General features: G+C 35.7%; 1 protein-coding gene across 1 annotated transcript in view; it reads left to right on the plus strand.

The window, feature by feature from the left end:
* LOC150099542 (uncharacterized) overlaps positions 1-26,735 on the plus strand; it is a 219,378-nt gene that overhangs the window by 142,441 nt on the left and 50,202 nt on the right. Inside the window, exon 4 of the mRNA XM_090403454.1 lies at positions 19,972-20,132. Within this exon, the coding sequence (XP_090259580.1) occupies positions 19,972-20,132 (161 nt within the window). The remainder of the gene's footprint in view (positions 1-19,971; positions 20,133-26,735) is intronic.

Raw genomic sequence — 26,735 nt, forward strand, 5'->3', positions numbered from 1 at the left:
AGGCAGACAAATGACAGCAAAACACGTCAGTTTTCTTGTTTAAAATGGAATAATACTAAAAGAGTATTCCTTGTATTTTATTGGTGTATATTTCAAAGAGATTACGCTGCTTATGTCAACAGTGAATGGTTTATTATAATTTATAGTTTTAAACTGCGATCAGTGTATATTTATTATTTATTTTTTATCTGACTTCCACTCACGAAAGGTTATAAGCCTATACTCTCTCTCTCTCTCCCTCTCTCTCTGAATATAAAATTCTCGTCCTATATTGTATTTTATTGTTATATGATATAATAATCATTTCTCTTTGAATATTTTTCTCTCTCTTCGTAGTATAAAAGGCACATCCGCTAGATAAGTAGAAATTATTTCATTTCATATTGTGCACACATGTACTTAAAGTTAAATCTCAGAGCTACTGATATCTCTAAAATTAAAACTACTTTACGAGTGTATGTGACTGTTAACAGCATATGCTCTCCAACTTGTTTGCCTGTTTGCGGGAGTAAAAGCCCGAATTATTTTTACTCCTAGCCTCCGTCATTGTCGTAGTTGAAATGTCCTTATAAATTTATAAAAATTAAGTGGATATTAAATCCATCATTATTTCAGAGCCGAATACAGAAACTATATAAATTTCGTATGAAATTTGACCAGAGAGCTTACGGGAATACATTCTCTGGCGTTTAAACACCAGCGAATGTATTCCCGTATATTGTTTCTGTATTCGGCTCCGAAATAATGCTGGATTTAATATACACTTAATTTTTATAAATTTTGCATCGCCGAATTGAAGCCTTTGGCTCTTTATTTTAGTAAATGTCCTTATGAAGTTCTTTACGGTGCAACTCAAGGAAGTCACCTTCAAGTGCATTACGGAACTGGTGGACTGCTGGCAAATTCATAGCAGTGCAATGGCGATCTGTTTTCCTTTTAACACGGTACGTAGATCCCTTTTGCGGATATAGATTTTACTTCAGATATAATCTATTCCACCAGAAAAGTTGATTATATAATTTATTCTGAAGAATCGTTCTTTTTCAAGAAATCCATTCATTAATATCCATCTCTTGTAGTTGAATTAAGAACTTTATATTATTAAAATCATCCGGTGTTACCTCTGCCAAAATATTATTGTTATTATGATTATTATTTTATATATATATATATATAATAAGGAATCTTGATTCTTCCTGGGACAAATTTGAAACAACACATTTTCATCTGTTTATTGTGTCAGTTCTGTGTCGGTTTGCCTATACGCAGATGAAAAACTAGAGTTTCTAAAAGAAAAAAATCTTCTCCCACCTTTGTATGAATTCGGTTAACTTACCTTCAATGGAAAACGTCCATCTAAAGATTTCCCTCATCATGATGAAAATGAAATTTAGGTAATGCATTGCTCCTTCAGTTCATTCTCCCAGCTGCACTGCGATGCACTTTTTAAAATGACATTTTTGTTGTGAAGAAAATGAGAAGTAAAAAGAAATAAGTCATGAAGAAATGCATTTTCTCTATCGGTATAACTATATAAGTATATACAGATGTGTTTAAACACACATACATACACACATATTACTTGTTTATTACATATTTCATTTACTTGTTTTATATACAAAACAAATAAATGAAAATGGTGTCATTTTAATTACCAAATACAATAAAAATAGTCCGATATATGCTGTTGAAGTCTTCGAGATTGTAAAATAAGCAGTACAATAATTAATGTTCTGCAAGTTCTCAGTGAGTGTATACATATAATACACTATTATATTGTGCAACATTCACAGACGACTTAACTGTAATCTAATTAAGCACGTATAGTATTCACGAATAAATGACTCATTATATGAATATAATCAAAAATAAAAGGTACAGTAAAGTGATCATCACAATGAAAAGCTTGTTATGTGAGCTTTGATGTCTGAATTTTCACTTAATAATGATTGCGCCCATGAATTTTAGTATTTTAATCTCTTTATGTTTGTAATTTTGGTACACAATCGAACACTGTGTATCTGCCAAGGTAGGGGAATTTTTTTTTTTTTTTTTTTTTTTTTTCCAAAGCATTTTGAGGTCACGTTTTTATTTACTGGAGAAAATATTTATTTTTATGGTAACTGAAAATCAGCATCCCTTGCGTGGTAAGTGATGCTACTCTTTAAAAAAATAATAAAAAAATAAAATTAAAAAAAAAAAACGATAGAAAAAGTGGAATGTTAAGCGTTTGCATGCTAAAAAAGAAGTTGGTCAATTTTTAACTTTGATTACGTGCATAGTTCAAGTAAAGCAATCGGATGGAATGCAAACTCAGTTAATAATTTCAAAATAAATAAATAAAATAAAATAAAATAAAAAAGAACAGAAAATACTGGTATTTATTGGTCTTCGAACAATAACGATTGGGCCCATACCTCCCGATCGTAAAAATCTCTAGATAGCAACGAGATTTTAATGTTTACTGCAACAAAGCATACATTAACTGAAAGAGTTGCGTGTGGCGGTGGATGTAAAAAAATATCGGGGTTGATTTTTTATGCTGGTGCTATATATTTTTGTGCTCTAGTTTGTTAAAGTACTAGTAACAAAAGAAAAGAATCTATTTGTATAGTGTTTGAATATTTCCATAGGAATATTAAAGAAAGTTTTAAATAAAATCTGGAGTTCGCCAAGGAGATGCTCTATCACCAACCCCATTAAACCTAGCATTAGAAAGAACAAAAGAAATAAAGATCTAAATGAACAAATGAAAATGGAAATGGATGGAAATAACATTCTATTAGCTTCTGCTGATGAGATCATTATCCTTAGAGACCCTGGTCAAGGTGTTATACAAACTACATCTAATTTAATTAAGGCAAGTAAGTCTTTTCATGACTCAAGAAAATACTAAATATATGTGCATTTCAAGGACCTATCAGGAACGCAAATTGATTTTTGATAATTATATCTTTGAGCGAGTAGATAATTTTAAATATCTAGAAGTTAAAATTAGCAACTACAATGAAATAAATCAAGAGGCAGAAGAGAGAATTGAGAAGACCAGTTGTGAATATTTTGCAATACCCCAACTCTTTAAATCCAAAATATTATCAAGCAGTCCAATGAAAACATCTGTTTAAGTCAAATTCCAGTGATAACATCATTTCCTAGACCAAGATGGAATTTCCAAAAAGCTGACTGAGAAAATTTTTCTGTGGGCTTAGATGCACGTCTTAGAAGAATTCCTCCAACCCATAAAAATACACGGTTCACTGGAGTAGTCATAGCTGTGGCAAAAAAATCCATCCCTCAAGGCTACCGAAAAGAATATGTGCCCGGATGGACTAAAGAAAGCGAATCCCTTTATCGGGAATTCCTTGAGAGTAAGCATCCTGAGTTAGGAGAAGTACTCCTTCATAGTCTATCTTAATGCTCGAAGAGAAAAGTGGATCCAATTAACTGAGAACATAGACTTTAAACACTCTAGCAGGAAGGCCTGGTCGCTACTCAAGAAGCTCGGCCCAAGTCCCTTTATACCAAAGAAATCTTCACCTGTCGACTCAAATCAGATAACTGCTCGTATTGTTTCGCTTTCTAGAACCCCTATAGACAAAGAATATACTAGAGAGGTAAAACGTGAATAAAAGGCTATGAAGTAGTTCATTGTAATTCAAAAGAACCTACAATTCTCCTTGCCTTTTTTTTATGAGGAAATATCTTTGGCGCTTCAAAACATCAAAACAAGGAAGGCTCCTGTATTCGATAATATTCATAATGAATTCCTGATACATTGTAGACCTTATGCTATATTGTGTTTGGCCAAATTCTTTAGCAACATACTTGAAAGTGGTTGCCTCCCCAGGGAATTTAAAAGGACAAAAATCATCACTGTGCTAAAACCTGGTAAGCCAGCAGACAGAAGTGAAAGCTTTCGCCCCATAGCCCTTTTAAGTGCAACCTACAAACTGCTGGAGAGACTGATTCTGAATAGGATCAGTGGAAAAATTCTGGAATGTGTTCCAATAGAACAAGCGGGTTTACAAGAGATCATAGCTGCACAGATCAAGTCCTTATCTTAACAACTTACATTGTAGCAGGGTTTCAAAGATGCTTGGAGACTACTGCAGTCTTTGTTGACTTGACAGCGGCCTACGATACTGTCTGGAGGGAGGACTTATATATAAATTCCTTAAGATCATCCCATGTAAAACTGGGGCACCTCATAAACAAATTATTATGTGATAAATGGGGAAGTATCAGTAAACAGAGAGTGCTTAAAAATGGGCTACCACAGGGCTCGGTGCTAGCACCACTGTTTTTTTGTCTTTACATCGCAGACATCCCTGAAACAGTTAGTAGAAAGTTTGCTTATGCAGATGATTTAGCTTTGATAATCAGTGATAAATCTATAGAAAGAACTGAAGAAATATTGATAAATGATATGTAGGCCTTATGGCAGTTCTATAAAAAAATGGAGATTAACACGATTTCCTGATAAAACTGAATGTTCTTGTTTTCACCTTAATAACAGACTTGCAAATCAAAAACCAGGGACATTAATCTCGTTTAATCCGACACCTAAATACTTAGGGATAACCTTGGATAGAACTCTGTCATATAAACAACATATGATTATTATCGCTGCTAAAGTACGTACTAGAAATAATATAGTTCAGAAGCTCTGCGGTACTGCATGGGGCTCAAGTGCCACAACTCTATGGTGCACCGCTTTGGGACTTGTCTACAGCGCAGCTGAGTAGGTGCCACTGTCTGGCTTAATAGCCACTACGTCAACAAATTAGATGTTCGACTTAATCTCACTATGCTTAATAACGGGCTGTATCAGAAGCACACCCTTACAATGGCTCCCAATTCTGAGCCATATTTCTCCTCCAGAATTGCGACGACAGGAAGCTATGCTTCGTGAATATAAAAGAATCTCAAATAACCAAAATCTCCCAATACATGAGTTTATTCCAAATGCTTTATCTGATAGATTAAAATCCAGAAGACCTACCATTAAAACCGCCTGTAATCTTCTCAGTCAGAATGCCAGCTTGATGAATAAGTGGGATGCACTGTGGACTCAATAGTATTACCTGTAGTCCGTAGCTACATAAATATTCTTCAAAAACCATCTGGATTTGACCTGCCCAGGAATATATCGAAGACTGCTAAAGGTCATGGTGTATGCGGAGACTTACTATCAAAATGAAGAAAGATACCGAATCCCCACTGCCCTTGTGGAGCCGAGATCCATTCGTCATATAGTTCAGGAATGTGAGTTAACGGCATATCCAGGTAAACTAAAGGACATTTTTGACCTATCCCCAGAGGTGATCAATTGGATTAAAAATCTAAACGTAAAAATATAGCTAAATTTTTTTCTTGGTGCTTGTCATATATTTAATACCTGTATTTTATCTGGTTGATAATGTTTTACTTCTTATTTATAATTTTACATATATTGTATCTTATCTATATTCATATGTATTTTATTTTATTTCCTTTTAACTATGTGTATATACCATACGATAAATAAATCTGTTTAAGTTATCTACGCCAGATGTTAACGTACAGATGGAACATAGTAAACAAAGTGAGATAATAGAACGTTTGAAAGAAAAGTACCGATAAATATTTTTTGGGTCATTTTTACAATCAAAACACTGGACTGTATGAACGAAGAGATAATGATGAACTGTGAGACCCAACTTAAATTCTATTTTTTGTCATGTGTCACCTGTTATTAAAAATAGAGTATGTCTACTACACGCATTCCCTTAAAATCTATCTAGTTCTTTTTTTTCTTTTCTAATGCTCATCTTATGGATAACTATTGCCCAAAATGCTAATATTCTGCATACATGTTTATAACGCATAATTTTATGGATCACATACTCAGGAAATTTTTTAAAAAATGCACCAATAATCCGAAAACCAAATAATCTCCACCGAATAATTGAGAATTACACTGTACATGTAATATCTTTAATATAGATGCGTTGCACAACACACAATACAAATATTCGAAGTAAATAATAATGGTTAGTTAATTGTTTGATAACGCCTGCACAGTCTTGTGGCCAACATCTTGGAGGTAGTGCTAAGATTACCATGAGACCAGTTGGTTATAGATTCGATTTTAGTTCCCCCCCAAAAAAAAAACAGTATTGAATAACTACAACGATATATGATATGCATTAAACGGGTTTATTAACAAAGAAATATATGTTTACAAATGATGACATGTGTATCCACATCTGTCGGTTGAATCTTGGTCACCAAAATGGGCACCTTGTCTTTCAAGACAGGTTTCGTAGTACATGCGAAGGTTCTCTGTCATCTTGTGAACAAGGGTTGGGAAATCTGCTGGACAGATCGTGTAATTCTATCCCTTAGTTCATCAAGGTTTGAAGATTGGTTATGGTAGAATATCCATTCCTTCAACACCCCCCCCCCCCAAACGAAGGCATCAAACGATGTCAGATCAGGAGAACGTGAAGGATATGGGAATTCTGTGAACCTCTATATTAGCCTCTCGGGAAAGGATTCTGATAAATAGGCTCTAGAACCACATGATGTGTGACAGGTTGCTCCATCCTGTTAGAATGCCTTTACACGATTTGGAATGCTTTTTGCACGAAACATCCTATGCAATTCCTGGGTGAATGGAACCAACACATTCTCGATGTGATGTTCGTTATTCATGGGCATGATTACCCTACCCTCTTCAATTAAGTAAGGCCCAGTTATTCCATGGCGGTAAACCGCACAACATATGGTAACGTCGCTGCGAAGAGGTTTCTCTTTAACAAATTCAGGTCATGTAGGTTCGTCTGTTTACATGACCGCTTAGATGGAAATGAGCTTCGTCCAAGAACCAGACATTATGGAGGAAGAACGGATCTTCACAGACATTGTGAAGCATGCGTGCACAGTATTCCCACCGTGCAACGTAATCCGTTGCTGTTAAACACTGATCCATCTGAATGACGTACGTTTCGAAGACTGTAACACTTGCTCCAGCACACGCCCGTGATTCTCATTTGTGCTAACAGTTCGTGATCTCCCCGAATGCCCTTTGCGGCTGAGCACTTCTAGTACGTCGGAACCTCTCGGTTAGGGCAATGATTACACTATTGCCAGCACGCTTATGGAAACGACGAACAAACTGCTCACAAACACGTGGTAGGCTTGGACCATTTGCTCTACCAACTCCGTCTGAACGAAAATAATGCTTAATCTTTTCTTCCAACGTCAACAGCATTGCTACAGCTAAATGTAATGGCATAAACTTTACCGTGCTCTTCTATTAATGTGCACGCAGTCGAACGGTATATCTCATAGCGTGTGTACTGAAGTGGGTGTGGAAGTTCAGTACTGTTTATTTATTTATTTTATTTTATTTTTTGTTGTTGTTTTGCGCCATCCATACCGTACTATTACAGACAACAAAACGAGCGTTAAAGTTTAGGATCAAAGATCACGGTTGTGATCAGCCGTACTCTCTTCCCGATTACTCCGAAATCATCAGTAGACATGGGTTCAGTTTTCAGCGATGGCTAAGCGTAGTAGCCATTCGCAATAAATAACTAAATAATAATAAGGTAACGCATTTTATTCCCGTATAGGGAGTAGGCGAGGCTGTTTTAGCTCTATCTAGCTTTTGGAGACGGAGGTGGGCAGTTCAATATCCGACGGTAGCTAAATCAGTGATAGCTACCCCAAGACTATCACTAATTTTACATGGCGTCCAGTGAAGAGAGATAATTGACACGTGCCGCCATCTCGTGGTCCTTATCTTAACACTATGTTTACTGACTGAAAATAGTCTGGGTTCTACGGTCGATTTTCTTGAGTTTACGGGACGAAAACCCGAGTTTCTGGGAGAAAAAACCGGTTGCCCGTGCCAGAGATTGAATAACTCAGAAACCGATCGAAAAAAGCTTAGTAAAAGTTCTTGTTGCGACTAGAAGGAAACTTGACGCTGTCTCTTCGGGCGATTTAGTGCCTTGGACTGCACATGCCACTTCTCCTACTAAGCTGCACGCAGCGAAGGCTCTCTCGGGAATGATTATTGTTTTATTTCAGAGAACACTATGTCGAGAGCAATAGCATGTTCAACAATTCCGATCGATTATTCAGGCTCATTGTACTTGATATAAGACATGTTCTTCGCTACGAATATTAAATACCTTTCTTCAGTTCTATTGTTTTCTCTGTCTAGTGTATATTATCATAATTGACGGGAGGTCCAAAGTTGTGACAGTTGCGTCGAATTTGCCAAGCCAATTTCAATAAACTAATTTCTCATTCCCGTCATTCCCCAGCTTATGCAGCTTTCACTACATGTTCTCCTCATTTCCTCTTCACGTTTCCTCATTTCCCCCCATATATTCGCGAAGCCACCAGTGAAATTTCTTTCTTATTTCTGAACTCTGAGTTGGCACTACTCGCCTACTATCATAAGTCACACTCCACCATCTTTATTATCATTATTATTGCATGGGCACCATCATGGAGTCCTAAAATTCATCGTGGGAGACCCCAGCTATCAATTTAATCTCTATCATAACTCGCATTGAAACCATTAACAGACAAAGCCCTCACAACTCACTCAGGCTACCCATTCCATTCATTTCATTCACCACTCTTCAAGTGAAAAATCTAGTAATTGCTTACCCAACTTCCAGACATGACCTCTTGTACTTCCCCCCTTTTGCCAAGTGCCAAAATATTTCCTTTCCATTAATCTTTTAATGCAATCCTTTAATTTAAATGTTTCTATTGTCCCCTTCCCCCCTTTTTTTGCCTATTCAACTTTTGCAACCAACAAACTATCAATCTAACCTCATAAGGAGCATTTCACAGACACCTCTCACCATCTTGGCTCACCTCAGGATCCTCTCCACTATTACCTCATCTCCAAGAAACCCAGTTGACCAGACCTGTGCACAGTAATCCAGATGTGGTCGTATCAAGGCATTATAAAGAGGAATGATAACTCCTTAACTCTGCTTGTTAGCAATATACTCTCTAAACTTAAGTTATATATCTTCAGTAATAGATAGAACTTTCTAACTATAATAGTAGATAGGGAGTCGGATATTGTGGGGTTTTCATATTGCAGTCCTACCATGGAAACCCATGTTGTGAGCCTCGGCTCTGAATGTTTTTGTGCAGATTCGTGTTTCATTCTTTGCCAGTAACTTCGCTTCAGCGTGTCGGCCGATGAGTGGCGATTTCCCATGTTATCTTCGTAGCATCCTGCAGTGACGTTCTGTGAGTCTGGTGGGTCGTCTACTACAGGTAGCATGTAGTTGACTTAGTGCACTTCCATCTCAATATAGTATCATGGATTGTTGACCTTGGATGACTAAATTTGTCAACAATTTGACAAACAGATAGGCATGCAGCATGGCATTCTATAGAACGCCTCTTTGAAACTCCATCTGTGCCCTTCTCACAACCATTTCATTCGGACACAGTTACATTGACTTGAGAGAATAATATTGTTCCAATTTATACATGCTACAAACACGTGACTCGTTACATGGCACTATTCAACTTGCCCATGGTGGTAACCGTTGACTTGTTTCCAAACAGTGTATATCAGTAATATCTCTGAATAATTTGTCTAGCTGTCTAGCTTTGAACAATCAGCGAACAACTGAAGATTTCCTGCAGGCCTTTTCAAATATCAATAACGAATAGATTAAGTACAGTGATTTAAGGGTTGATTCCTTGGACACACCACTGGTCATCTTGAATCTGACAGATTTACATCACCCATATACCACGTTTTGATACCTGTCCATCAGATTCCCACTTATACAAACCAATAATTTATATTCTAATCACATTTTCAAGTTTATGCAAAAACCTTTCATGTGGTATCCTATCAAATGTCTTAATAAAGTCCAACAGTATGAAAATTCCCTTTATCCAACTCTGCCGTAACATTATTATAAAAAATATGAGGAAATTGCTCTGATATAACCTTCCATTTGTAAACCTATGCTGTTCCTTATAAAGTATATCTTGTTTGTCCACCTTCTAAGGTGGTCTCAAAGGTTCTCGGCATCGACCATAGATGGCAACACTATCGGCAAGAGATTTTTTTTCTGAATTGGTACATCTGTCATAAGCATCCATGAGAAATTATAAGTCATTCTATCAAGTAGTTTGTTTTATACAGCTGTCTGAAGCAAAAGCGTTGTCTGTATCCCTTGAAATGGATAAAATTGAATATCGTTTGGTTATAAAATTCTTTCTAAAAGAAGGTTTACGCCAAAAGAAATAAATTCAAAATTCCTAAAAGTTTATGGGCGCTCTTCTCCTTCGTTTTCGATAATTTAGAAATGGGGTTCCGAGTTTGAACGTGGCCGTACCAGCCTTGAAGATGATCCATGTGAAGGACGTCCAAAAAGTGTAACAACACCAGAAATCATTGATCAAGTGCACGATATGGTATTGGATTACCGGTGAGTCAAAGTGTGTGAAATTGTTGAGACTAGGCATTTCAAAAGAGCATGTAGGATATATTTTGCATGAAGAATTGCAAATGAAAAATTTTGCACAAGATGGATGCCATGCTTGCTCACAGCAGATCAAAAGCGCACTTACATGAAAATCTCTGAACAGTGCTTGGAGTGTTTTTACAATAATAAAACTGATTTTGTGCGTCGATTACTATGGATGAGACTTGGATTAACCATTACACCCCAGAACCTAAACAGCAGTCAAAACAGTGGGCAGAAGCTGGTTGTTCAGCCGCCAAAGAAGGCAAAGTCGGTTCCCTCAGCAGGAAAGGTCATGGCATCGGTGTTTTGGAATACTAAAGGCATTTTGTTTATTAATTATCTAGAAGAGAGTAAAACAATAACCGGAGAATATTATTCCGATCCTTTAACCAGACGAAAAATTCTGAGAAAAGACCTGGTCTGCAGAAGGAAAAAAATCATCTTTCATCAAGACAATGCACCTGCCCTCAAAGGTGTTTTGACAATGGGAAAATTAAGGGATCTACACTATGAATTGTTGAAATATCCACTCTATTACCCAGATTTGGCTCCCTCTGACTTCTATCTGTTCCCAAAACTAAAACTCTTCCTCTCTGGTCAGCGTTTTTCTTCGAATCAAGAGGTGATTTCATCTGAAGAGAGGTATTTTGCAGATCTTACTGAGAACCACTAGGGACGGGATAATGGCACTGGAGCATCGAAATAAATTACTAGTCTTAAGGGAGATTATGTTGAAAAATAAAAATAATTTTGAAATTATAAATTCGTTTTTTTATTTTTAGGCCTAAAACCTTTCAGACCATCCTCGTATTTCTCTACGCGAGTTCTTGCGAACTGCTTTAAAATCTTTACAGTTATTCCAGAGATTCTGATTGGCCAATGGCTAAACACTTCACTCTTTGCACCGCTCTTGTGCAATGGGATAATGATACATTCTTTCCCTTGTGGTATCTTTCCTGAGCTGACACTCAAATGATACAACCATGTCAAGGGCCTAGCCAGGTTGGCTGAAGATTCCTTTACACACGTGCTGATGTGCACGTGCCATCTGTCCATTTGACGAATTCTTATCCAGGTTATGCAACAGTACTAGAATCTGCTTGTCGTACACGTCTGTCTCTTCACCCATTTTGCATTACGTTTGATACACCAGCCTGATAGATCTGAAGTGAGCACTCACTATTTGAAATATCTCGTCTGCTTCTGATACTAACATACAGTCTGTATCCAGTAAAGTTATTCTCCGCATTTATTCTTTCTTTGACTTGCAGCATAACGATAAAATTCTTTTGGATTGCCTTTAGTCTGTGCAGCCAGTTTCTTTTCATAGTTTGCCTTATCTTTTCGTACATAACTCGTAACCTTCTTGGTCTGAGCTTTGTATAGTTCATAACTTATTCTCACGATATGTCTTCATCGGAGCCTCGTAGCTCAGTCTGTATAGACGAAGCCCTTTGGTCGGAAAGACCTTAGTTCGATTCCTGTCTATGACCTTAGGAATCTTTATCTCGTCTCTTTCGACTAAAGGTGAGTTAAGCGGTCTCATACGGAGTTAGAGGTTTTGTATCCTGGTAACTCAAGTTTTTCATCCCTCAAAACAGGCAAACTGGTCCCGTGAACACACACACACGGCTCCAGTCATAAATACTTTATTATTATTATTATTACTTGACACCTCCAGGGAGTCCAAAGACTCATCGAGGGAGGGACCATTTACTCTGCGGCTCTCTATCTCCACCGCCCACAACTGTGAACCACAACTACACCAACGTCATCTACCGCCCACCACTACCACTAGTATTTTCACAGACAATCACAAACATCCAAGCACACGGCGGGATTCGAACCTGCAGCCTTTTGGCTAGAGAGCAGATACACTAACCACTCGGCCAACCAGGCCGGCCGCAAGGAACGCGACGGGAAACCACCTTGCGTCATCTCCCTAGTAATCAGCTGCAACCCTCTCAATCAGAGGAAGTCACAGCATTAGGATTAGGATTCTTTCCACATCATCTTCATATAGATCTTTTTAATGAGATTCTACATCAATTTGACTTCTGTTCTATTTGTTCTTGGAACTCTACTGACATATGCAGATACTGCAGTACTTAAGTATCCTTTCAAACATTCTTATGTACTGCTATCCCTCCCATTCAATAACTGATACCATGAAACCAAAGATAGTATTCTCCCTAGTTTGTCATAATTTCCACTTCTGTAGTTCAGTATATAACTTTATTAGCGCCATATTAGCGCCTCCGTAGCGCAATTAAAAGAACAACGGTACTTTGCGCCCTTCAATTGGAAAAGGCCTAAGTTCGAGTCTCGTCATGATGGGAGGAATCTTTATATGGACTTTTTCAATCGAAGGTGAGTTAGCTGATCTCATACGGAGGTAGCAGGTTTTTTTTCCCCCGGAAACTCTGGTTTTTCATCCCGCATACAGACAAATCGGCCCTTCAGAACACGTAATTTACAGACAAAAAATACTAACTGTGGTGGTTGTGGTGGGCAGCAGATGGCGCTGATAGATGACTGGTAGTGGAGGTTTGGTGTAGTGGTGGAGACAGAGAGTGGTACAATGGGTGTCCTCCCGAGATGAGTCTTCGGGCTCCTTGGCAGTGTTACGAATAATAAGAATATAACTTGTCCTGATTGGAACATCCAAATCATTGTCTACTTCCCAGATCTATACCGCATGATCACTGTCACCAACTTGTGGTAAAACAGTCGCATTCTTACCTGAGACACTCTCTGATCTTGTGATCAAATCCAACACTCTTTGTTCTCGAGTTGCTTTTTTTCACATGCTGCTTCAGAAAGTTATTACGTAAGAGCTCAATAAATTTTCCTTCTGCCTTATCATCAATTTCGCTATTACCCAATTAATATTCGGATAATTTAAGTTAGTCATAATAATTACTCGATTATTTGTGGTTTAAATATGTTCGTTGAAACAGATTTTAATGCAAATATATATATTGAAATATTAGCTTTCAAAAATGTTCCTAGAATCCAATAACAACACAGTGAAATCGCATACGAACACAAATGTGTGTAATATAAAAATGGATGGAGTATTTGTTATTTTTTTGAAGGAAAATATTTCAAACACTGTAATCTTTACGAAGAATTTCCATATTTGGATCTCAAGAACTTTATGTATTCAAAATCGTTTCCATGATAATGCCTTTTAAAACTAAGCGACTTATTTAAAAAAATAAAACCGATATCACAAAAGAAATATTACAAGTGTATGACTGATGTAATTTGCAAGAAGGTGGAACAAACTTAGGAGGTACTACATGGAAATATTGACACTGACAATCATGATGATAATTACGATGAAACTGTGCTACAGCTGTTGGAAGTTGTAAATCTAAATCCTGCAAAATTGCATGTCATGCTGTTGTAAGGTTTAACTTAATTTAATTTACACACACTGGGTATTTTCTTACCCTATTCCCACACCATCACATACTGAATCGTTCATGTGAATGGCATCAATAAAAGAATAAAATAAATAAAAATATTAATGTATCAGCATCAAAAAGCATGTTTTCAAAAAATATTTAAAATTAATAAATCCGCTAACTCTCTTTATTACCCAATGAAATTGAGCACTTTTGAAGACCCTTGTGGGCAACTAGACTTTACCCTTAGTAAAGCAGATAATAGCTGGCCCAAGACTGATTTCAATTGGCATTTGGGAGGAGAGTATGGCAGACAACTGCTGCCATCTTGTGGTCCCTGATTGTAACACTACTTTATAGTATAATAACAGTGGGTTCTTGGGCCGTTCTCCAGTATTTCCCTGGTCTATTTTGATCGCCAGTCTACTGACCTCAGATTCCAAAAGCTAGATAGGTTTAAAATCTACACTTTGTGGGAATAAAAGCGTTAGGGGATTTTTTTTTCTGGAACTTAAGAAATCAACCATTATTATTATTATTACGTGACACCATGGAGTCCAAGGACTCATCGAGGGAGGGCATCTAATCTATAACCACCAACTGCCAACAATCCACCAACTACAGCGAACTGCATCATCTACACCAAAGCTATCTACTGCCCACCACCACCACCACTAGTATTTTCACAGACAATCACAAACATTTATGCCCATGGTGGGATTCGAACCCGCAGCCTTTTGTGGAGAGTGGATACGCTAACCACTCGGTCAACCAGGCCAGCACCATAGAACTCACATTATTTCAGGAAATAATATATAGTGTTAGTGTTCATGAGGTGTAATGGTTAGCACTCTGGACTCGGAATCCAGTGATCCGAGTTCATGTCTCGGTGGGACCTGCGTGTTTGATAGCAAAGGTTGGGCGATTGGTAGAGCCTCTGCTACTAATGGCTCAGCAAAAAGTTAAGCAAGTTTGAGCGCTGTTAGTGGTTGGATGGGAATCAATCGTTCGATGCTGTTGGCACACTCTCCCTCGATGAGTCTTTGGACTCCCTGGAGGTGTCACATAATAATAATAATAATGACAGCAGTTATTTTTCGCTCTCTTCGCCCTTAATAATCATGGGCCAGACATCTTTGACTGGCTGGGAAATAAAACTGTTAGTTCATTTATTTTTATTTTCTTTTATAGCTTGAAACATAATTAAGCCTGATAAGAAAAGGATAGTTATTGTTGAAATGTGCTACAGGAAATCCGCAAGCAGTCTCCTATAAAGGCAGAGAAACGAATGGGTCCTAGAAAGGATTGTTAAAAATTTAAAACTCCGAAGACGTGACAGAAGAATGCTGAAATACTTTGCACACATACTATGTGTCTAAAACAGTAATCGCAGTTTCTAGAAAACGGGTAGTAATCCCTCAATACGATGGATGTATGGTGTGTCAGGAGTGGAAAGTCATCAGTAAATTTTAAGAAAAGCTCACAATAGGACGACTTAGAGAGAATTCATGCTCCACATCAATGAGGTATTACTCAGTGACCATACAGCGTCTGCTGACTAATGAAAGTATAGTATGGTCACAGCTCTAGTTAATAAATAAATAAGTTTAAAGGATAAACACATGTAAAAACATATGCATTTAGAAGCATTTAAAAAGCAGAAGTACTTTACCAAATAAATTTAAATAATTTTCCACTTCTCTATCTAGAGACACTTTTCATTTTTAGCGAATTTTGAAAGTTTTTTTATGATACGCAATTTGCATTCCGAGTTGGCAACTACGGATCGTAATGTTGTTATTACTTAGCGAAAGATGGCTGTGTTGAGTAATTTGTTTGGGGAAGGTATTGCTATTTTCAGGTCTGTGTGTAATTGTTATTACGTGTTATTATTATTTTTTTTCATTTCGAATTAAATATCCCACTATTATTCGTTGTGTGAGAATTGTAAACGAAGGAAATTTAGCGTATGAAAATAGTTTCGTTACAATAGCATATGACTGAAATTTTGATTTCATAGCATTGGACTCAACGTGTTACAACAGCCGTCAACGCTTGCGATGGACATAGGAAAATTAACATACAGGAAATATTTGATTAATGATAATATTAAGTGATGACAATTCTTTTGAAATATCTCATTATTTCAAATTTTCCCGATCTTTACGAAACGTTCAGAAGAATTTATGGAATAATTTCAAAATAAACAATTCGAATGAAAGCTTATCCTGATTTGTTTTCTCGCAAGTTTACATTCCAGCCCTCGTATAAATCCATTTTTGATTTGCATGTCTCATTTTTATACGAAATATGCAGCTTCTTCTTCTGTTGAAATAATTTAAATATAATTTATTATATCAATCTCAAAGTTTTCACTGTCTTGCTTTGATGATCTTATGAAGGCGCATTAAAATCAAATTTGGTCTTAAGACCAAAATGTAAAGTGTTTTAGGCATTGTGTTTTGAAAAATGTTTTTATAAAATCTTACGAATTTAATAATGTAAATTTATGTTTCATATTACTGTTTAAAAAATGTTTTAGTTAACAAGGGCATAAAGACTAGACTTTTGTGCTTTGAGAGTGGTAAATCAGTGGAATAGGTTGTCAAAGGAGTTATGAGTGCTTTGTTAATGAATGAGTTTAAGAAGACATATGATGAGCATTGTGTGAATAATGGTAGTGTGAAGATCCTCCCTACAGTGTGCCTATTCTTAAGATTCTATACCAGATCCTGTATAATAATAAGTGATCAAAGATTGTTAATTATTTTTGAGTTTTGGAAAAAAAAAAAATTGTAATCGATTGATTGCATTCTGATGATATAATTTAATTATAGATTAATTGTACTGAAACAACATTTTAAGTAGTGCCCTACCACAAAAGAAGCACTAGTGCATGGATGTAATGATTGTTTTTACTTTTCGATTTATTTTCAAATGTTTCCATAGCAGACGCATGTTGATCCAGTAAGTACTGTTCTAAAACTTTGGTCATAATTGCTCCAAAGAGAAATTTTTTCCTTTGTTGCCAAAATTTAGTCTGCTTTTGTTGGCTGTTGCGCAGGTCTCGTCTATCAACTGCTCTCACTTATGCCTATATTTGCAGTCTACCGGATTCAATGCCACAAATTCTTTTTCCTTATTTCTGTTATTTTGGTATTCATAGATAAATTTAACCTCTTCCTTTAGACCTATATGCTAATGTCTTTAGTCAGTCCATCATTTGCCTTGAATGTGCCATCCAAACCTTGCCTCCCTTATATTTTTGCCTTTTCAGTGATCCCAGTCACTTAATTTTTTTTTTAAGGTTATCTGTAGGCCTTTTGCTTTGAAATTCAGACTACTCGTGCCATATAGACACGAAAGCTAGCACAAAAATTTTAAACACAGGTTTAAAAATTTTGTGCTAGCTCATCCAGTCAGGCAGATATATCACATGTCAAGTCAACTCACAGTTTCACATTAAGTTGTGGACTAGTCAGTTCATAAGCTTCTATTAATGTTATTGCTAACTTTTATCCTATATAACTACCAATGTTGATGTGATTGAATCAATTTTAGGCTGAAGATAAATATCATTTGCCAGGGGTACTCACACCGCCCACTTATTGAAGGACAACTTGCTTGAAAAAATTAAGTTTGAACTCTACAACAGGTTTATGAATTATATAAAAAAATATAAAAAATATAAAAACAAATCAAATTTAATAAAAAAAAAAAAAAAACTTAGCTTACCAAATGGACTATAGTTGTTACATGCACACTACTTTGGTGCATTTATCAGTCTGCGACATGAAGAAGAAATAAACTCAAACAGTTTAGCAATGTTACATAAACATTTATTTACTTATTACTGATCATGATAATTTGCATATTTTCAATCTGTCATTTATAGTCTTCATTTACTCACTTTTTTTTTTAATAAAAAAAGTTAATTTCTTCAATGCCATTATAAATAAATGCTAAAAGTAAGAAATTTTGAAAATCAACATAAAAAATCTGTTAGGACTACACATGCATTTGCAGACAGACAGATAGCCAGTGATGTATAATATGGTGGCAACTGCAAAAGCAGTCAAAAAACATTTAGTCATGTTTTTGAAACTTTGAATTTTATATAACTTTGAAGTTTTTATAACTTTGAATAGATATAAAGATAGTATATATTTTGGGAAAATGAAGAAAAATTGCAAAATTGCAATAATTCTTTATTAACTTCCTTCACATTTCATCATTGGATTACAAAATAAGTTAATTACTTCTGTCCATAGAACATCTGCTTGTTACCATATCATGATTACTTCACAGTAAGTCTGATCTCTTTCTAGATATAAAATAATGCATCTTGTCCTTTGCTATCCAATCCTATTTTATTTGCTTATTGGTTGTATTCCTTGTGAAATCAAGGATAATTGATGAAACAGTGCTTGTAAAGACCAGCATATCCCTGTTGGGGCAGCAAGTAAGGTAAAAAAATAAATAATAAAATAACTATTTACATTTATGTTGCATTTTTTTTTAACCACATATCGTAGAATCGGAATTGCATAAATAAAATTTGTGATTAGACTGAAATGCCTATTCTGATTTTAGTTACTCAGCAAAAAATTCCCACTTGCTATCCTTGATATGGTATATGTACTTACTTTCTCTCCCAACTTCAATCTCTTCAACATCTCACAGCCATTTTTTATCATTTGATGCACTCCTCCTAAAGGAGTGCATCAAATAGAGTTCATTTAGCCACAATTCCAAACAGTAGTCATCTATTCTTATGCATTCTGGTCATCAGTCATTATACATAGGAATTGCTCATCTCTTGCACTTTCTACTGTTGTACCTATAATAAATTTAGTTTAATCCTTTATCCAAGTGTAAGCAAAGAAAGTTTGCACCTGAAGTATCTTCAGGACTGAGGCAACTCATGGTAAAGGTGGACTAAGCTCTCATCACTTTCCTTAGTATCTCCCAAAATGCAAAACACATCTCCTTGCGGACATGTATAACGTTATGCATTAAGGGAAGGGCCACTACCCAGACCAGTTTTGACCTTTATTGAATGTTCAAGTACAGGTCAAACTCCAAAAACTCAGTGTTGTTCCTCTCAGTAACAGGCTCACCCTGCCACTGAGAAGAACTCTCAGCTCTGGCTCTACCCCGTGGCAGGCTCACCCCGCCACCAAGTAGAGTTGCTCATTTGCTCATATGTCATCTGAAGGGTAACAGCAACAGCCATGCCTCAGTTAACTTCATGGGCATTTATCACTTAAGTGATGAATGCCCTAAGGTCTTGTCAGTGGGAGTCCCAGAGGTGGTGATACTAAGGTGGAAGTAATGGAGAAGTCATATTTACCTATATGAGTTGCCAAATGGTGTCTCACCTTATTATTAAATTACCCTAGATTAAGAGAAAGATGTTGGAAGTTTTCCCCCACTTGGTTTGACTACAATAAGTTTAGTTTAATCCTTTATCCAAGTGTAAGCAAACAAAGTTTGCCCCTGAAGTATCTTCAGGACTGAGGCAACTCGTGGTAAAGGTGGACTAAGCTCTCATCACTTTCCTTAGTATCTCCCATAATGCAAAGCACATCTTGCAGACATGTATAATGCTATGCATTAAGGGAAGGGCCACTACTCAGACCACTTTCGACCTTTATTGAGGTCTCATCAGTGGGAGCCAGACCCAGAGGTGGTGATACTAAGGTGGAAGTAATGGAGAAGTCATATTTACCTATACAAGTTGCCAAAAGGTGTCTCACCTTGTACACTTGGATAAAGGATTAAACTAAATTTATTATAGTCTAACCAAATGGGAAAAAACTTCCAGCATCTTTCTCTGAATCCGGAGTAATTTAATAATAACTGTCACTGTGCTAACCTCCTCCTATTCTCTGTCAACTGTAAAACCAGCATAAAATCTTTGCCAGATAGTATTAAGTTAAAATTTTTTAAAATTAGTATTTTGGATATTAACATTGGATTTCTAATCATATTATAAATTATTTATTTTAATTGTTCTCTTAATGATTATTATTTTTTATGTATAGGTCTGTTGGGTATCATTTTCATTGGAATCTATGCTCCCGAAATTCTCTTGCGCTTCTCTCTACTAATATTGATAATTTTCCTCCTCCACCAAAAAAGCCATTATGTTCTTATCTACTTTACTTGAATGATACCCGCCCAAAATTTCAACAAAACAATCCAAGTAAGTACAGCGTATCTATTTGGTAAAAAAAAAGTGATAGATGGTTTTTTTTGGATTTATTTTTGGTTTGCATTTGTTATTTAAAGTACCAGATGCAAAATAATTTCTTTTACAAAAGTGTTTGCAGTGATATTGCAATATATATAATTTTGTCATTCATATTGAGAAAAATTAACACACTGGTGAAATCTTAACACACAGATGTCAGCCAGACATGAAGTGTTAAAAATAATTATTTGAATAATATACTTAACATGAACCCTTCATACACACTGTTATTGCTGGGAATGAAGTAAAAAAAAAAGAAGCAGAACTAAGCTCATAACAAACAAATGCAATGGCACTTAGATCATAGATTATCTGTACAGTACAGATTATCTGTCTAAGCTGCATGACTACTGTAATAAATTTAATATTAAAATCAGTAGTAAAAAGACAAAGGAAATGAAAATAGGTAGAAAAATTGAAAACCACAACTACATCTGGTAAATTTAAATCTGGAAATAGATAACAGAATTAGCAAAGCTGGTATGGTATTGTAGGGGTGCTTAAGGGTCAAAGCTGTATAACTGAGAGGAGACCTCCACATAGCCTTTAAAGGAATGCGGAGAACCGACCAGAGCTTCTGACCCAATGTCCAATCCTCACCTTCTCATGGTGCATCCTTTGGGTATCTACTTGGATACTGAACGAACGAGGATGGGCTGGCAATTTGGGATTTAGCCAACCAAATTATATTCTTATTTGTTAAACTAAAATAAAAAAAATTAAAAAAATGATGGTACAACATGACAAAATTTTATGCCAGCTGGGACGTCGCCCGGTTAAACAAGGCCCCTGTTATTTTCGCCAGGGAACCAGGGCGACCAGCGAAAAGTGAGCTACTGGAACAAATCTGAAAACAAACCTCAACTCAACATCACCAGAGTTAAAGATCGGTACTATCAACATAAGAAGCCTGAATGGCAAAGAAATGGAGCTAGCTGAGGAATTAGATAAGTACCAGATCGACATAATAGGGGTGACTGAAACAAAAAAAAGAAAAAACTGGTAAGATCTTTCTGGGCAATAAATACAAAATGTTATATTCAGGCAATGACAATCAAGGAAAAGAAGGAGTAGCAATAGTATTCAACACAAAATATAAGGCTAATCTTCTTGTATGGCAGTCAGTCTCAAATAGAGTAATGTGGGCAAATATGAGAATGGGGGAACTGGACAATGAGACTTATTTGTACTTATGGTCCCACAGAAGGTTCTACTAAGGTAGAAGTGGAGGAATTTTTTGAGGCTTTAGAAAAAGCAACTGACACAATGAAAAAGGAAAAGTTGGTCCTTGTTGAGGATCTAAATAGCAGAGTAGGAAATGATTGTGAGACATACAAAAATATTTTGTGGAAAATTTGGAGAAAAGAGCAAAGCTAATAGTAATGGCAAATATTTGTTGGATTTCTGCTCAGGACATGGTTATTATTAACACCATGTTCCAACATAAAAATGTGCACAAATTCACATGGAGAGAAGAGGCAAGGAATAAGAAAAGTCTCATTGACTATGTTATTGTTGATAGCAATGTTTTCTCTCTGGTGCAGGACATCAGAGTGTACAGAGCATATGAAATTGGAAGTGATCAATATTTAGTCTTGAGCAGGATAAAATTGAATTTCATATTGAAAAGAATAACATGCAAGAAAGTTTTAAAGTGAATAAAAGTTGAGCAGCTCTCAGATGTGAACTGTAGACTAAAATACACAAACTTTATTGAAAAAAAAAATGAAAGAGTTTGAGAACAGGAATCAAACCTTGGAAATTCAGTGGCAAGCCTTGAAGAAAGCCCTGATTGATTCAGCTAGAGAGGCATGTGGTGAAGTTGTCTGCAAGGATAGAAAAATTAGAACTCCATGGTGGACACAGGAAGTTAAAGTGGCAGTGAAGGAAAAGAAGAAAGCATATCAAAAGTTCCTCGCAAATTAGTCAGCTTGTGCTCTTAGAGAATACAGAGACAAATGCAAGAATGCTAAACACTGTGTAAAACTAGCTAAACGAAAGTCATGGGAGGACTTTGGTAAGAATATAGAAAATGCATATCAAGAAGGTGACAAAATATTCTGGGGGGGTTGTTGAAGAAGCTTAGGAATGGAGGACAGAGTGCTGCAAAAGGAGTTAGAGATGATAAAGGTGATATGAAAACGGGAGAAAAAGATATCCTTGAAGTATGGAGTAATTACTTTGAAAAACTGCTAAATGAAACAAGCAGCAATGACAGCACAGTGCTAAAAAAACACTGACCAGGCATGCAGTCTGGAATACATATCCATACTTGAAGTAGAAAAAGCCATCAGAGGCTTGAAATGTGGAAAGGAAGCAGGAGTAGATGATATTCGACCAGAAATGCTGAAGTATGATGGTATAAAAGTCTTACGGTGGCTGCACTGCATAGTTCAGAAAGCCTTAACAGAGGGACGAATTCCCGATGATTGGAGTAGTGCTCTCATAGTACCCATATATAAAAAGGGAAATAAAACTGAATGTGAGAATTACAGAGGTATTTCCCTACTGAGTGTTCCTGGCAAGATCTATGCAAGTATACTCGAGAAACGGTTGAGAAGAATTGTGGAAGAAAAGCTTGGTGAAGAACAAGGTGGATTCGGGCCAAATAGAGGCTGTCAGGATCAGATCTTCACTTTACGACAAATAGTTGAGAAAGCACGGGAATATAACAAAGATCTGTATTTAAGTTTTGTTGATTTGGAAAAGGCATGTGACAAGGTGCCAAGAGAGAAGCTATTCAATATGCTACAGTTATATGGTGTGAATGGGGCATTATATCAAGCAATATTTAGCCTTTTTTGAGTTGTTAGTTAGCAATTAGAATTGAAGAAAGTACAAGAAGATGGTTTAATGTTAAATCTGGTGTGAGACAAGGATGTACATTATCCCCTCTGTTATTCATTATCTATATGGATCACATTATGAAGGAAAGTGGTATTAAACCTGATATCAAAATTGGAGATGTTAATGTCAGCTCTTTGCTTTATGCCGACAATGTTGTACTTCTAAATAAATCTGCTAGAAGTCTGCAAGATTCTATGACTAATTTGAATAACTGTTGTAATAGATATGGTATGAAGGTCAGCAATAAAAAGACAAAGACAATGAAAATAGGCAGAATCATTGAAAATGTTAACTGTGTTGTGAATGGAGAACCTGTGGAACAAGTAAAACATTTCAGCTACTTAGGCACGATTTTTAGTGAAGATGATAAATTAAATATAGAAATAGGCAATAGAATCAGCAAAGCTGGTATGGTGGTAAGTCAATTGAATAAATTCATATGGAATAAGAGAGAAATTAGTCAGAATACTAAATTAGCTGTATACAAGACAGTGTTCAAACCAGTTTTAACTTGTGGATCTGAGAGGTGGGTCAGAAGTAAAACACTTGACCAAAGACTAGAGACCGCAGATATGAGAGTCGTGAACAGATGGCATCAATGGCAATATCATATTAAAAATGAGGATATTAGGAAAGAACTTGACATTGTCAGCATCCAGGAATGCGTTAGCAGAGCTAATCTCAGGTGGTTTGGTCACTTAAACAGAAGGAGCGAAGAAAGATTAGCAAAAGAAGTGTTCTCTGCCAGGTTGGCAGCAAAACAACCCAGAGGAAGACCAAGATATAGGTGGAGTGATACGGTACAAAGTGCCTTAGACGATAGAAATATAAGATCTGATAATGTTGGAGTCTTGACAAGTAACTGACTGGATTGGAGGAAAATTGTAGATAAGAAGTTAGTAATGATGTAAATTTTTCATGTAGTACTATCATATCCTGTACACCCCTTGAGGGTACATGGCAGGAATTTGATGAAGATGGTATGGTATTAAGTCAACTGAATAATTTTGGAATAAGAGGAATTAGGCAAAACATTAAACATGCAGTATACAACTTTGAGAGCAATTAGGGGAGTAAACAGAGATATTGTTAACAGTATCTTATATTATGGATGATATTTGGAAATGACTTAACATTCTTAGCAGAGCTAATATCATGTTGTATAGTTACTTAAAGATAATGAGAAAGGTTAGCATAAACAGTTGTTGTTGTTTTTCCTCATTATGAGAGGAACCATAGGACGATCAAAATTTAGGTGGACAGAAGATCTGATAATATTAAACTCCTGACAGATAATATATTAATTTGAGGAAAATTGTTAATAGGAAATTAGTGATGTAACATTTTCATATAGTAAGGAAATTACACATACTGGCCACTGAATTAGAAACTTTTATTTAATACTGTTTGAATTTCATATTGAAAAGAAGAACATGTAAGAAAATTTTTAAGTGAATAAAAGTTGAGCTGCTCTCAGATGTGAACAGTAGACTAAAACACACACATTATTGAAGAAAAATGAAAGAGTTTGAGAACAGGAACCAAACCTTGGAGATTCAGTGCAAGCCCTGAAGAAAACACTGATTCAGCCAGAGAGAAATGTGGTGAGGTTGTCTGCAAGAATAGAAAAATCAGAATTCCATGGTGGACACAGGAAGTTAAAGAGGCAGTGTAGAAAAGAAGAAAGCATATCAAAATTCCTGGCAGCTAAGTCAGCTTTTGCTCTTAGAGAATACAGAGATGTTAAACTGTGAATGAAATTATTATGTATATTTTGTTCTTCATTCACATTTAACATAACCTATCATATATTAAGCATGACTTGTTTAAAAATTATTTGTTAATCCCTTGCCTAAGAATTATTATTCGTGCATTATTCCTGAATTTTATCAGCTATTATTTGATTAAATAATTTTAATGTATATTTTGCTATTGGAAGGACTCAGTGATAAATATCATTTATCTTATTCACTTTATTCCTTCAATAATATTATGAGAAATTATATGTATATAATTTAATGTACCTTATACTGTATATATACTGTAACATATATTTTATTATTATTAATTGTAAATGAAATGGAAGAGAAAATTAAGTAACTGTAATATTTTATTTATGTGTTTCATTACTCAATGTAGAAGTATAGCCTTATGTAACCTTAACGCGAATGTTTACGCTTTGTTCGTTGCCATGGAGAGAGAAATAAAATGGAACGCGCGTGGATAGACCGTGAGCTTCGATAACGAGGAGAGAAGAAAAATATATAAGTGGTAATATAAGAGTAAAGAAAGAGAGTTTTTGAAGCGGGAAGAAGGAAGGATATAAGCAAGGGGGTGAAAGTAAATAAAAAGGACTGAAGGGCAGGAATTCAAGACAGTAGTATTTAAAAGTGTGCTAAGACGAAGTAAAAACTTATAGATAGCTGAAAGTAAAGTCAGCAGTGGCATTAATAGGAATTAGGTGCCGTAATTGGATAATTAAAGGACTGGAAGGTTAATGAAGGATTCAGAATAGATCCAGTTAGCTTAGAATTACTACTTATTTCTATATTACCTTTAGGAAGAATTGTACGGAGCTTAGTTTGTTGTGAAGTAGTAAACAAGGATATCAATCTGCCCTATAGTTGCCATCGAGAATTGTGAAGCGCGACAAATAATAATCTAGTTATGACCTTGAAGAATTCTTTTAAATGTGTTCCATGGGTGTAATAAATATAATTTGAAGATGTGCTCACATTAAATCTGACGTGCTGAAGATAAATTCTGGTAAGGACAATCATATTTTAATTGTTTCTGTGTATGAAGATTTGAGTGATAGTTCCATTTCGCTTATTCTAACATTTACTGTGGCATATCGCCGAAGTCAGAAGTTAAAAATAATTTGCCTTGAAATAATATCTGCCGTATTTAATGATATGATAAGTGCCTGCTGAAAGTTAAGTGTGGAGTATAACTGTAAAATATGAGCAAACTTATTAAACAAGAAATTCTGTTGTATTAATCTGAGTAAGGAATCTTGTAATTGAAAAAACTGTGAAACTTGTATGTGAAGATTTTGAACACTGAATTAGCATGAATGATTTGACCTAATGTACTAACTTGGTTGTAATGTCTTATTTTAGAAGTGGAATTCATGTATTTGTCATATAACCTTATATTTAATGTTTTGTTTTGTTAATTTCAATATTGTGTTTGCCTGATTCTTTTTTATTGCACCATTCATAAATAATTCGAATCTAGCGGGAGCCTCAAATGAAAAATATTGAATTCGGCCTGAATGAGTAAGGAGACTGCTAATTTAATTGAAAATTGATTCTACTATTTTATATAGACTAATCTAAATATAGGGTGGCGCAGTATAAATATAAATTTCTCTATATTTGTATTCGTGATCAATTGGCAATTAATAGATTTATTAATAAGAATACGTTACTACAAAATGGCGGATTCGAACATCAAGAGAACAACGTCACAACAGAGACAAATGTAAGAAAGCTAAACACTATGTAAGACTAGCTAAACAAAAGTCATGGGAAGACTTGGTAAGAACATAGAAAGTAAATATCAAGAAGGTGGCAAGATATTCTGGAGGTTGTTGAAAAATCTCAGAAATGGAGGAAAGAGTGCTGTAAAAGGAATTAGAGATGACAAAGGTGATATGAAAACAGGAGAAAAAGATATCCTTGAAGTATGGAGTAATTACTTTGA

Source organism: Typopeltis vanoorti, chromosome 14, assembly GCF_054136105.1.
Source record: "Typopeltis vanoorti isolate ZY-2024b chromosome 14, IOZ_Tvanoo_1.0, whole genome shotgun sequence".
NCBI classification, from domain to species: domain Eukaryota; kingdom Metazoa; phylum Arthropoda; class Arachnida; order Uropygi; family Thelyphonidae; genus Typopeltis; species Typopeltis vanoorti.